This window comes from Thamnophis sirtalis, unplaced genomic scaffold, assembly GCF_051295495.1.
Source record: "Thamnophis sirtalis isolate CommonGarterSnake01/CBP01778 unplaced genomic scaffold, rThaSir2_p1.2 scaffold_2, whole genome shotgun sequence".
NCBI classification, from domain to species: Eukaryota; Metazoa; Chordata; class Lepidosauria; order Squamata; family Natricidae; genus Thamnophis; species Thamnophis sirtalis.
Genome location: NW_028261382.1, coordinates 42,003,337 through 42,017,098, shown reverse-complemented (window position 1 = coordinate 42,017,098; position 13,762 = coordinate 42,003,337). Strand labels below are relative to the sequence as shown.

At 46.8% G+C, this 13,762-nt stretch overlaps 1 protein-coding gene across 1 annotated transcript; it reads left to right on the top strand.

Annotated features, from left to right (window-relative positions):
- Nucleotides 1–4,562: 4,562 nt before the first annotated feature.
- LOC148048682 (lysosomal acid glucosylceramidase-like) lies at nucleotides 4,563–13,522 on the top strand. The gene is made up of 10 exons (XM_087703702.1): nucleotides 4,563–4,626; nucleotides 4,772–4,966; nucleotides 5,069–5,218; nucleotides 6,531–6,667; nucleotides 7,653–7,825; nucleotides 8,918–9,158; nucleotides 10,241–10,465; nucleotides 11,802–11,965; nucleotides 12,916–13,041; nucleotides 13,414–13,522. Exons 1-10 carry the CDS (start codon nucleotides 4,563–4,565, stop codon nucleotides 13,520–13,522), a joined length of 1,584 nt encoding a protein of 527 aa, XP_087559828.1.
- The last annotated feature ends 240 nt before the right edge of the window (nucleotides 13,523–13,762 follow it).

Genomic DNA, 13,762 nt, shown 5'->3' with positions numbered 1-13,762 from the left:
AGTAAAAAATTGGCATGCAATTTCGAAAAAGTGATTTCGAAGGAACACACAAGGAACAAGCTATCATCTATCTATCTATCATCTATCTATCCATCCATCCATCCATCCATCCATCCACCCAGTGGTGGGTTTCAAGAATTGTTCGAACCTACTCTGTGGGTGTGGCCTCCTTTGTGGGAGTGGCTTGCCACCCATGTGACCGGATATGAAGATGCCGACGACACTTGTCAGAACCACCTTAAATGACCTCACACACAGCGCTGGCCTGCATAAGAATATGATGTAAACTTGTTTTTTAAAAGGCATCTTTGGCTTGCGTTAAAACAACTTCAATACACGCAATGTTCTGATTGCACCACAAACGCAGTAGTCATCCTTACCTTTCACAGAGGCACTGAGTTTTATAAATAGGAGCATGATAGTGTAGAATAATCATATCCAAGGACCAGTGGTGGGTTTCAAAAAAATTTGGAAGCTCTTCTGTAGGTGTGGCCTGCTTTCCGGGTCCACTGGTGGAACCTCTTCTAACCGATTCGGTGGATTTGATGAACCGGTTCTACCGAATAGGTGCGAACTGGTAGGAACCCGTCTGTCTGTCTGTCTGTCTGTCTGTCTATCTATCTATCTATCGTCTATATCTATCTATCATCTATCTATCTATCATCTATATCTATCTATCTATCTATCTATCTATCTATCTATCTATCTATCTATCATCTATCTATCTATCTATCTATCATCTATCTATCATCTATCTCTATCTATCTATCTATCTATCTATCTATCATCTATCTATCTATCATCTATATCTATCTATCTATCTATCTATCTATCTATCTATCTATCATCTATCTCTATCTACCTACCTATCTATCTATCTATCTATCAATCTATCAATCTATCTATCTATCTATCTATCTATCATCTATCATATCTATCTATCTATCTATCTATCTATCTATCTATCTATCTATCTATCTATCTATCTATCTATCATCTATCATCTATCTATCTATCATCTATCTATCTATCTATCTATCATCTATCATCTATCTATCATCTATCTATCAATCAATCAATCAATCTATCTATCTATCTATCTATCTATCTATCTATCATCTATCTATCATCTATCTATCATCTATCATCTATCATCTATCATCTATCTATCTATCTCTATCTATCTATCTATCATCTATCTATCTATCTATCTATCATCTATCTATCTATCTATCTATCTATCTATCATCTATCTATCATCTATATCTATCTATCTATCTATCTATCTATCTATCTATCTATCTATCTATCTATCTATCTATCTATCTATCTATCTATCTATCTAAAAAGGCTGTATATGTTCTGGAACGCCTGGAGCAATTTCAACCAAACTTGGTACACAGATGACTTACTCTCTGGAAACAAATACTGTGGGTTAAGATACCCCTAACACCCCTCGGGGTGTGTGTTCTGTTAAGATACAGAAACAGTGCCTTAAAATGGCTTCTAACGTACAGCGCTGTGGAGTTGCCATAGTTATGGCTTCACCGTACTCCACAAGGGAGCAACCTCTCTAGTAAGGGGGAAAATCCAACATTAGAAATTGCGTTTGGTCCAGACATTTTCCCCCTTATAAATAAAGACTTGCCGTGATGGAAAAAAAAGAATGCTGGATTTCATAAGGACTAGCACCCTAAAGCCAAGGATTTGGTGCAGCGATGTAATCCTCTGAAGCCTGCTACTGGTTCGGTGAGCCTGCTCTCGAGGTGCCCCCACGCAGCGCTAAAAAAGGAACATTTTGAAGCCTTCCGAGTCGGCAAAGGTAAATAGAACAGCAGGGGACGGGGGGAAATCCGTCGTGCCACGCTATTTTTGATTAATTGGAAAGCAGGAAATCTGACGCTTCTAGCGAATATAAATCATGCGTCACAGCTGATTGCCGTACAGCTGATCGTTGGAAATACTGTTTCTTCTGAACCAGTAGCGTTGTTTTTTTTTTTTAAACTACCGGTTCCGGCAAAACCGCTCCAAACCGGTAGGATTTCAGCCCTGGTTTTGTGGCCCGCAGAGCGAAGAGATGGTTGTTGAAAATAGACTTGTTCCTCAAGTGAGGTTAATTAAATGCAACACGTCTCCAAGAAGTGGCTTTTGGTGTACAGGATGTTGGTTAGGGAATTCTGCGAACACTTAACGAGCAATTTTCAAAGGTGATGAGCAAAGGAAATATAAAAGTCCCAGCGTCCTTTTGAAGAAGTGTTCAACTCCATTTTAAGGACAAGGCGTATTTCTTCCCAGTGTTCCCGTACCATTAAACCTGCGGGAGATTTATAGTCCCTTGTGAGGAGCAGATGCCTGGAGTGCTTTTGGGCAATCTCAAGTCATTTCCTTTTCTGGTTCTTCATTCCATTGTGGTTGCTTTAACATTTCTTTCCTGGAGGTCTGACTTCGCTCAGTTTTTTAATAATAATAATAATTGACATTTGAAGGAAGTTTCTTAATTGCTAATGTTCTAGCCAAGCCAGCTCTCATATTAGATGAATGCCATACATATTTTTTTGTGTGCCAGAGCTGCCAAACTTCCTTCCCAGCACAGAGGATTTGAGCCAGTAGCTGAGATCTCCTGATTCTTCTTCAGTTCTCCCTGGAAAACAAGCATCAGCTTTCCAAGCTCTGGGGGAAAAAAAAAAAGGCATTTGATAAGGTAGGAATACAACGTACAAACCCGTGTTTGTTACAGTGCCAGGGAAGGAGGTGGGGGGCGTTGCAGGATGGGAGAATGGAGAGGAAAAAATGATTTCAAGATCGCGGAATGGGGTGGGGGGAAAGGGATTTCAGAATGGGAAAAAATTCAGAAGGTTGCAAATTAGGGGGAAACGTATTTCAGGATTGTGGAATGGGAGGGGGGAAACAGGATCAGCGAGAGGGGGGAAAAAGAAGTGTGGCCAGGATTACAAATTGGGGGGGGAAAGTATTTCGGGAATGTGGGATAGTGATTTTAAAGAGAAAGGAAAAAGTTCCCCTCGCACATAATATGTGCCAGTCGTTCCCGACTCTAGGGGGCACTGCTCACCTCCGTTTCAAAGCCGAAGAGCCAGCGCTGCCCGAAGACGTCTCCGTGGTCATGTGGCCGGCATGACTCAACGCCGAGGGCGCACGGAAGGCTGTTCCCTTCCCACCAAAGGTGGCTCCTAATTTTCTACTTGCATTTTTACCTGCTTTTGAACTGCTAGGTTGGCAGAAGCTGGGACAAGTCATGGGAGCTCCCTCCGTTATGCGGTGCTGGGGATTTGATTTAAAAAAAAAAAACAGCCTGAAAAAAGCCTTGAAAATGGGCTGAAAAAAGCTTTAAAAATTGCCCCCAAAAGCCTCAAAAATGGGCTGAAAAAGCCTCAAAAATGGGCTGAAAAAAGCTTTGAAACCTCAAATGGGCTGAAAGAAGCCTCAACAATGGGCTGAAAAAAGCTTTACAAATCGGCCCAAAAGGCCTCAAAAATGGGCTGAAAAAAGCCTCAAAAATGGGCTGAAAAAAGCTTTTAAAATTGGCCAAAAAAGCCTCAACAATGGGCTGAAAAAGCTTTGAAAATGGGCTGAAAAAAGCCTAAAAAATGGGCTGAAAAAAGCTTTAAAAATTGGCCAAAAAAACCCTCAAAAATGGGCTGAAAAAAGCTTTGAAAATGGGCTGGAAAAAGCCTCAAAAATGGGCTGGAAAAAGCTTTGAAAATGGGCTGAAAAAAGCCTCAAAATGGGATGAAAAAAGCTTTGAAAATGGGCTGAAAAAAGCCTCAAAAATGGTCTGAAAAAAGTCTCAAAATGGGCTGAAAAAAGTCTCGAAAATGGGCTGAAAAAAGCCTCGAAAATGGGCTGAAAAAAGCCTTGAAAATGGGCTGAAAAAAGTCTCAAAAATGGTTTGGAAAAAGCCTCGAAAATGGGCTGAAAAAAGCCTTGAAAATGGGCTGAAAAAAGTCTCAAAAATGGGCTGAAAAAAGTCTCAAAAATGGGCTGAAAAAAGCCTCAAAAATGGTCTGAAAAAAGTCTCAAAATGGGCTGAAAAAAGTCTCGAAAATGGGCTGAAAAAAGCCTCAAAAATGGGCTGAAAAAAGCCTTGAAAATGGGCTGAAAAAAGTCTCAAAAATGGGCTGGAAAAAGCCTCAAAAATGGTCTGGAAAAAGTCTCAAAAATGGGCTCAAAAAAGCCTCAAAAATGGTCTGGAAAAAGTCTCAAAAATGGGCTGGGAAAAAGCCTCGAAAATGGTCTGGAAAAAGCCTCGAAAATGGGCTGAAAAAAAGTCTCGAAAATGGGCTGAAAAAAGTCTCGAAAATGGGCTGAAAAAAGTCTCGAAAATGGGCTTTAAAAAAGTTGTGTTCCCTCTATGTCGAACTCCAGCCTTATGGCACAATCAGGGGAGGTGTTGGGGGCAGGGGCTACGTTTTGCAAGATATATATGGGGGGGTGGGAGATTTAGGATTTGGGCTGCAAGAGTCCTACATGAATAAATTAAGAGCTTTGCCAATGATGTCCCCCTCCCTTCTCTAAATTTTGCAGGTTGATGTTTCAAGAGTGCTATGCAGAAACTGGATGCTTTGGCTGTGCTGTTCCTCGTCTTCCTAGGGCTGGTCGAGGCCGGAGGTCAGTGGGGAAGCCTTTGGGAAGTCTCCTGTGGGTGGAGCCGGAAGGAAAAGTGGGCAGGGCTCCATTGTCCTGGTGGGCGGGGGGCGGGGTCTAAATTCACCCCCTTTTCTCCATCTCCTGCCCATTTTTGCCCGCTCTCTAGCACGCCAGCCCTGCAGTCCTAAATTCCTTGGCCAAAATGCCATGGTGTGCGTTTGCAACGCCACGTACTGCGACACGGTGGAACCGCTCTCCCTCCCGGAGGTCGGCAACTTTGTCAAGTACACAACCAGCAAGGAGGGCCAACGCTTGGAGCGGAGCGAAGGGCAAATAGGAAATGCCAGCTCAGGAACTTCAGGTAAACCTGGGGGGGAAAGGGGAGGGGGTTGGACTAGATGACCTCCAAGGCTCCCTTTCCAACTCAGTCATGTTGTTCCTTGTGTTCATTCTTGTCTCTCAGGTGGGATATTCTACACCTACGACCCCTCCGTTCAGCACCAATACGTCAAAGGCTTCGGCGGGTCGCTCACCGACTCTGCGGCTATCAACGTCCTGCGTTTGTCTTACGGAGCCCAAAACCGCCTTCTCCGCTCTTATTTCTCGGACGAAGGTGAGAAAATTGGGAACGACCGCCTGATGAAATCAAGCTAGGGACAGCTGTGTTCTGACCCAAAACCTTCCTTAGAAAGCAAGAAGCAGAGTCTTGCTCTCTGCAAAACCTCTTTTATTTACACGCCTGTGAATTCCTTTCATTCGCAGTCCGCAAGTCTTTAGCAAACAGTCTTTCCGAGGAATCTTTATCCACACGCACCTTATCTCGCTTGGAGACGTGCCAGATAACTAGTTTCCAAATGCAGGGCAAGGCAAAAACTTGGCACAGAGTCTCTTATAGTCACAAACAGAACTTTCCACTCTTGAACCGACCGATGGCATTATTATTATTATTATTATTATTATTAGAGGTTTTTATTATTAACATTTGTAGGCTGCCCTTTTCCCTGAGGGGACTCAGGGCGGCTCACAGAAAACCAAGGGAGGGGGAATACAACATTAAGACGACAACATATAATAAAATCAACACCATACATTCAGTATTCGGGCGGGGTAACGGTCCTTATCCCCAGGCCTTATTATTATTATTATTATTATTATTATTGGTGGACTTAAGTTTTGTATTGTGGTGCAGTGGCTCAGTGACACTGAGCTTGTCGATCAGAAAGGTCGGCAGTTTGGCGGTTCAAATCCCCAGCGCCGCGTAACGGAGTGAGCTCCCGTTCCTTTCCCAGCTTCTGCCGATCTTGCAGTCCGAAAGCACGTAAAATGTTTTTCAGCCCATTTTTGAGGCTTTGGGGGCAATTTTTAAAACTTTTTTCAGCCCATGTTTGAGGCTTTTTTCAGCCCATTTTTGAGAGGTTTTTTGGGCCAATTTTTAAAGCTTTTTTCAGCCCATTTTAAAGGCTTTTTTCAGGCTGGTTTTTTAAAAAAAAAATCGAATCCCTAGCGCCGCGTTAACGGAGTGAGCTCCCGTCACTTGTCCCAGCTTCTGCCAACCTAACAGTTCGAAAGCAGGTAAAAAATGCAAGTAGAAAAATAGGAACCACCTTTGTTGGGAAGGGAACAGCGTTCCGTGCGCCTTCGGGAGTTGAGTCATGCCGGCCACATGACCCCGGAGACGTCTTCGGACAGCGCTGGCTGTTCGGCTTTGAAATGGAGGTGAGCAGCGCCCCCTAGAGTCGGGAACGAGTAGCACATCTATGCGAGGGGAACCTTTTCCTTTTAAGTTTTGTATCCCTTTTTCTCTTCTTTTTCTGACTGTAAAAATTAGGCGACCAGAATATTTCTCTTTCTCTCTCTTCCTCTCTCTCTCTCTCTCTCTCTCTCTCTCTTCTCTCTCTTTTCTCTCTCTCTCTCTCCTTCTGCAGGAATTGAGTACAATTTGCTGCGCTGGCCCATTGGCTGCTCCGACTTTTCCACGCAGCCCTACAGTTACGGTGACCGATGCGTGGATGACTTCGAACTGAAGTGTTTTGAGCTGGCCCCCGAAGACACCAAGCTTAGGGTGAGTTAGGCTAGACTTAACACCCCCCCCCCACACACACTGAGGGGCTTCCAGATTGAGTTGCAGCCTCGTTCCTGCTACCAATATGAGCTGTGGTGTCCTTGATGCAGAGGAGAAGGAGAAGAAGAGGAAGAAGAGGAGGAATGAAGGAAGAGGGGGGAGGAGAAGGAGGAGAAGAAGAAGAGGAAGAAAAGGAGAGGGGAGGAGGGGAGGAGGAGGAAGAGGGGGAGGAGGAGAAGAAGAGGAGGAGGAAGAGGAGCAGGAGAAGGAGAAGAAGGAAGAAGATGAGGAAGAGGGGGTGGAGAAGAAGAAGGAAGAAGATGAGGAAGAAAAGAAGAGAGGAAAGGGAAGGAGGAAGAGGGGGAGGAGAAGGAGGAGGACTGTGGAATCCCAGTGATTGCTGAGCTTGGTTATTTCCTTGAAGATGTTTCATTACCCAACTAGATAATATCATCAGTGTTAGAAGGGAGAGGGGTTCAGGGAGTAAATGAGAAGGGAGGGAGGAGTGTTGGGTCCTTGGTGCTCTCTGAGCTTGGTGGTTTCCTTGCAGACGTTTCATTACCCAACTAGGGAACATCATCAGTCTTAAGAAGGGAGGGAGGTTGGTGTGTCTTCCCTGATTGGTTGAGGCTCGAATCAGAACAGGCAGAAAACCAGCACAACACACCCATAAACGGCAACAGGCGGTCGGTCACAAGACACAGTGAAAATCCCTCATTCCATCCCAGTTTCAACTTCTCCTTTACAGTCGTTTGCCTAACAGCCGCCATGAAAAATGTCGATCCGGCGGGTCGGTAACCCGTTTTATGACTGCTACAACTTAACGACTGCAATGGGCAAGCTCCAGGGCAGTCGTAACTCGAGAACTACCTGCAGAGTGCCAAGATTAACACGGTCAAAAGTCCATCAACCCGCAAGGAGGTTGTGTAAAAGTTCGGGGGTTGATCAGGCGATCCCCGGAGACCGATGTCGTTTCTCTCTGCAGATCCCCCTGCTCCATCGTATCATGGCCCATGCGGAGAGGCCCCTCTCCCTGGTCGGCAGCCCTTGGACCAGTCCTGGCTGGCTTAGGGTAAACAACAAGCTTGAAGGGAAATCCAGGATAAAGGGAAAACCAGGCGACCGTTACCACAAGACCTGGGCCCGCTATTTTATCAGGTAATAAGCAGAGATGAGCTGCTGCCATTCGTACCAGTTCGCCTGAATCGGTTGTTTCAATTCTGTGCGGTTCGGAGAACCAGCAAATCAGACCACTGGCTGGCCGCGCCCCTGCCCATTTTTCAAGCTGTTATTCGCTGTTTTTTTTGAGTAAAATCCGACCTGAAAATGGCCAAGAAAATGGGGGCATTTTTTCAGGCCACTTTCAAGATGGTTTGGGGGCCATTTTCTGGGCTAGTTTCTGCTCAGTTTCTGGGCCATTTTCGGGCCAGTTTTGGGGAGAATTTTGGCTGGGAAAATGGCCTGTTTTTTAACTGTTCTCAAGTTATTTTTCTGACTGTTTTCAGGCCGGTTTTTTGGACCATATTCAGGCTGTTTTTTGGCCCACTTTTGGCCGAAAAAGAGCCTGAAAACAACCTGAAAAACTACCTGTTTTTTGGCTGTTTCTGGGCCAATTTCTGGTCATTTTCTGGCTGGTTTTCGAACTGATTTTGGCCTGAAAAAAATGGCCCAAAAAACCAGCCTTAAAATGCCAAAAAAAACAATATGAAAACTGGCTGTTTTCTGGGCCATTTTCAGGCCGGTTTTTGGGTTGATTTTGGCCTGAAAAATGGCTGGGAAAAATGGCCTGAAAAAAGTTAAAAAAAAAACATTTGGGGCCATTTGGGGGGCTATTTTCAGGCTGTTTTTCAAGCTGTTTTCAGGCTGTTTTTTCAGGTCGTTTTTCAGCCCATTTTTCTGTCGAAAAAAACAGCCTGAAAACAGCCAAAAGAATCAGCCAAAAAACAAGAGAACTTGGCTGGAGAATTGTGGGTGCCGAAGCCCACCCATTTCTCCCATCCTTGCCCATCAGTTCGTCTAAGCCAAACTGGAGTGTAAATCTCTGGGAGATTTAACTCAAACCTGTGGATTTATTTCGATTTCTTTGCCGATTCCGATGGGATATATTCCCCCTTTCGGTCAGCCAGAGGGCTGGGAAACAGAGGTTTTCGTAAATACAAGGGGTTTTGAAATTTTTTTCTGTTTTGTTTTGAGGGCAAAAATGCCGCCGGCTGAATTAACACGATTGCAACCTTCTCTATTTGAATCTAGGTTCCTAGATGAGTACGCTAAAAACAATATAACTTTCTGGGCAGTAAGCGCTCAGAATGAACCACGCAGTTTGCTTTGGCTCTTTTATAAAGACTTCCCGGTTAATATGTTCTCACCGCAACATCAACGCGACTTTATCATTAAGGACTTGGGGCCTGCCCTCGCCGCCAGCTGCCACCCAGATGTTCACCTCATCATCCTGGATGACCAGAGGTCGTATTTGCCAAACTGGGCCAACCAGGTAGGTCTTTGGACCCATAGGGCGTATCTACCCGACGACGGGCGGTCCTGGATTTACGACCAGATTTTCCACTGCCGAGCTAAGCTACGATTGAGTGAGCCGCACCCCCGTTTTACAAATTCATCCTTGGGAGTTAAGTGAATCGTCACAGCAATTGTCGTTAAGCGAAACCTGCAGCCGTTAAGCAAGTCCAACTCTCTCCCCCCCCATTGATTTTGCTTGTCATAAAATGGCGACAATCACCTGACCACCACCACCCCCCAGGGGTGAAAGTCCTTTCATTCACAGTCTGAAAGGCTTAGCAGAGGAATGTTTATCCACACGCACCTTATCTCACATGGCAAGCTGCCAGATAGCTAGTTTCAGAACACAGGACAAGGGGAAACTTGGCAAAGAGTCTCTTATAATCCCAAACACAACTTTCCACTCTTGACGCAACCGAAGGGCCGAATTGTTTCCTGCAAAAAGACCCCTCCCCGTTCGCTCCTCTTTTTGCTTCCCCTGGGAGGGGCCAATCACCTCCAAGGGGTGGCTTTACTCACAAGCCGACCCTGATTTCTTAGCTGTTCTCGTCTTCCGGCAGCTCTGCGCAGGCGCACGCTGGGAACAGGCTCCAGCTGTTCTTCTGCCTCGCTGCTGTCCAGCTCCCTCTCTGCCTCCGACGCAGAGCCCTCGTCTGAGTCTTCCTCAGCCCCCATGTTCCTCCCCAACCTCCTCGCTGTCCGATTCTACTGCCAGCTCTGCTAGCTGCTGGCGGCCCACAACAGTAGCCCTCGGCTTACGATCACAATCGAGCCGAAAGTCCTTGAGACTGGTTCCCTTCATTTTGCCTCGTTTGACGACTTTTCTTGCCCCAGTCATTAAGCAAATCGTTGCCGGGGTGAAGTCAGTCGGATGGTCATTAAGTGAATCAGCCTTCCCCCTTTGACTTTGGTTTGTCGGGAAGGTCGCGAAAGGGGGTGCTGCGGCCGTCGTAAATCCCTTTTCTCAGTGCGATTGTAACTTTGGTCACTAAATGGGCTGTCGTAAGTGAAAGGCTGGGTGTATTGAGGCTCCTCTTCCTTCCCTCCGTCCCCTGACAGGTGATTGGCAATAGTAGCGCAGCGGCCTTCGTATCCGGCATTGGCGTCCATTGGTACATTGACTTCCTCGTCCCAGCTGGGCCTACTCTGGACGTTACGCATCGCCTGTACCCCGATTTCTTTCTGCTCTACACAGAAGCTTGCAATGGTTTTATGTACTGGGATGTGAGGGTCGCCCTGGGAAGCTGGGAGAGAGGCACCTATTACAGCAGAAGTATCCTGTCGGTAAGGGGAACCCTTGCTATGACCCAAATATTGATTTCTTCAACGGTAAGATAAGAGTGGCCGGAATGGACGAGGGATTGAAAAGTCTGCGCAGTTTCGTGGACTTCAAAGGACGCCGGAGCGTCTTCGGAAGAAGCTGAGCCAGTAGCCCAAAACTCTGCCTTAAAGAGGGGTGGGCTTGAGGATAGCAGAATAACAGAGCTGGAAGGGACCGTGGAGGTCTTCTAGCCCAGCCCCGTGTTCAGGAAGGAAGGGAAGGGAGGAGGGGAGGGAGGGAGGAAGAAAGGAAGAGAGGGAGGGAGAAAGGATGGAAGGGTGGAAGGGTGGACAGAAGGAAGAAAGAATAACAGAGATGGAAGGGACCGTGGAGGTCTTCTAGTCCAATCCTGTGTTCAAGAAGGAAGGGAAGGAGGAGGGGAGGGAGGGATGAAGGATGAAAGGATGGACAGAAGGAAGGAGGAATAACAGTGTTGGAAGGGACCGTGGAGGTCTTCTAGTCCAATCCTGTGTTCAAGAAGGAAGGGAAGGAAGGAAGGAGGGGAGGGAGGGAGGAAGAAAGGGAGAGCGGGAGGGAGAAAGGATGGAAGGATGGACAGAAGGAAGGAGGAATAACAGTGTTGGAAGGGACCGTGGAGGTCTTCTAGTCCAGCCCCGTGTTCAGGAAGGGAAGGAAGGAGGGGAGGGAGGGAGGGAGGGAGGAAGAAAGGGCGAGAGGGAGGGAGAAAGGATGAAAGGATGGAAAGATGGACTGAAGGAAGGAAGGAAGAGTAACAGTGTTGGAAGGGACCGTGGAGATCTTCTAGTCCAGCCCCGTGTTCAGGAAGGAAGGGAAGGGAGGAGGGGAGGGAGGGAGGGAGGAAGAAAGGGAGAGAGGGAGGGAGAAAGGATGAAAGGACGGAAGGAAGAATAACAGTCTTGGAAGGGACCTTGGAGGTCTTCTAGTCCAACCCCTACTCAGGAAGGGAGGGAGGGAGGAAAGAAGGAAGCAAAAGAAGGAAGCAAAAGAAGGAAGCAAAGGGAGGAAGGATAACAGAATAACAGAGTTGGAAGGGACCTCAGAGGTCTTCTAGTCCAACCCCCTGCTCAAGCAGGAAGTCCTATCCCATTTCAGACAAATGGACACCCAATCTCTTCTTCACCCAACTTCTTGAGGCAGGTTTGGATCTTCAGAGAACCTTCCCTCTCTAGTTCTCCGGGAGTCCGAGAAAGACAGGGGTCTGAAGCTCGATTCTTTCGGGTTTCGCTCCACCCAGAAATGTCGCTCTCCCACTCCCACCCCCACCCCCGGAATGCAAAGGGAACCGATAAAACCTCCTGATCCTTTTGGCCTCTGCAGAATCTCAACCACTTCGTCACCGGGTGGATCGACTGGAACTTGGCCCTCGACATGGAAGGGGGCCCCTGTTGGATAGACAACTTTGTCGATAGCCCCATCATTGTCAACCCCTTCAAGGATGAGTTCTACAAGCAGCCCATGTTTTACCACCTGGGGCATTTCAGGTAAACGCAGCCGAGACGGTTTTTGCACGGCGCGGAGGAAGCGGTGGGGCGAGAAAAAGAATAATTCTATAATGCTACAACGTGGTCTCGCCCAGTGACAGGGAGTTCCGCAGGCTGCCGAGGAAGCGATTGGAGGGAAAGGGGGGGGGTCAGTTTTATAACCGATGGCTCTTAGTAGATTAAGCAGCGCTTTTCAAGTACCCAAGTTCTGATTATTTGACGGTTGTGTGCGGACCAGTCGTAAGCCACATTTCTCCGTGCCGATGTAACTCTGGTCACTGAATGAGTCGTTTGTAAGTGGAGGACTAGCCGAACTGATCTCTCTGTGGTGACTTCGGCTAACATCTCTCTTCTCTCTTCAGCAAATTCTTTTTTTTTTTAATTTTATTTATCAATTTCCTATATACATTCACAATTATATGGTCTCATGACTGTTATTAATAATATGTATTTATAACATTTTTTTCCCTACAGTTGACAATATACTTGAAATTGCTTTCTTACCATCCCATAAATCCATCTTATCTTACAACGGTCCTACTTCTTCCCTCCCTCCCTCTTTCCTTCCCTCATTTCTTCTCTCCTACTCTCCTTCCTTCCCTCCTTCCTTCCCTCCCTCCTTCCCCCTTCCCTCCCTCCTTTCTTCTCTCCTTTTCTCCTTCCTTCCTTCCTTCTTTCCTTCCCTCCTTTCTTCTCTCCTTCTCTCCTTCCCTTCCCCCTTCCTTTCCTCCTTCCTTCCCCCTTCCTTCTCTCCTACATTCCCTCCTTCCTTCCCTCCTTTCTTCTCTCCTTCTCTCCTTCCTTCCCTCCTTCCTTCCCTCCTTTCTTCTCTCCTTCTCTCCTTCCTTCCCTCCTTCCTTCCCTCCTTTCTTCTCTCCTTCTCTCCTTCCTTCCCTCCTTCCTTCCTTCCCTCCTTCCTTCCCCCTTTCTTCTCTTTCTTCTCTCTTCAGCAAATTCATCCCCGAAGGCTCCGTTCGCGTTGCTCTGACCTCCCCCTGCTTGTTTGACAGCTGTCAGTTAAAGGCCTCAGCTTTTCTGCGACCCGACGGCACGGCGGTGGTCGTGGTGTTGAACGAGTAAGTGGAGAGGACCCGGTGGAAAAGGGCCCCCCAAATTGGGAATATTTGTGGGCTAGGAGATTCCTCGCGTGAAGTTTGAGGAATGGAAAAAGAGAGGCTGCCTTGGGAGCAATTAGATAAGAGGCAGAGTAGCCCAGAACTGCATAACAGTCAGAGAAAGAGATTTGGAAGAAACTTTCCCTAGTTTCCCAGTCTGTAAAACAGGCAGCGAGAGATTTGTACTTCCAGACTTGCAAAATTAACGTTCGCTTTCCAGATACGAGACAGACCCCAGGCGAGTTAATTCTACTTTATTGTCAGAATCTTACAATTCTGAGAGCATAAATGTCACACCTTTCCTTTGACCGGAATTTAATCTTCTCGTTTCAGCTGGTTTGTCGATATTTCTTTCACTATCTCGGACTGTCAGGTGGGTTACCTCAAGGACCGCGCGAGAGCTCACTCCATCCAAACCTACCTGTGGCGGAGGCACCTTTGAGGTCCTGAGATGCGGAAGGAGATTTGCTTCTTGTTCAGGAATAGCGGGCTCTTCCCTGCGGGAGCCCGCTATTCCTGAACAAGAAGCGAATTTCCTTCCCCGAGTTTGACTTTGAAGAAGCTGCCTCAGCTAAACCAGTGGGATGTCAGCCTGGTTGATCCACACAAGGACTATCACAACAGCTGTCTGATGATGCTCAGTCTCCAATCCCTTGGACACGGTCTGTGGAGCTAAGAGCAT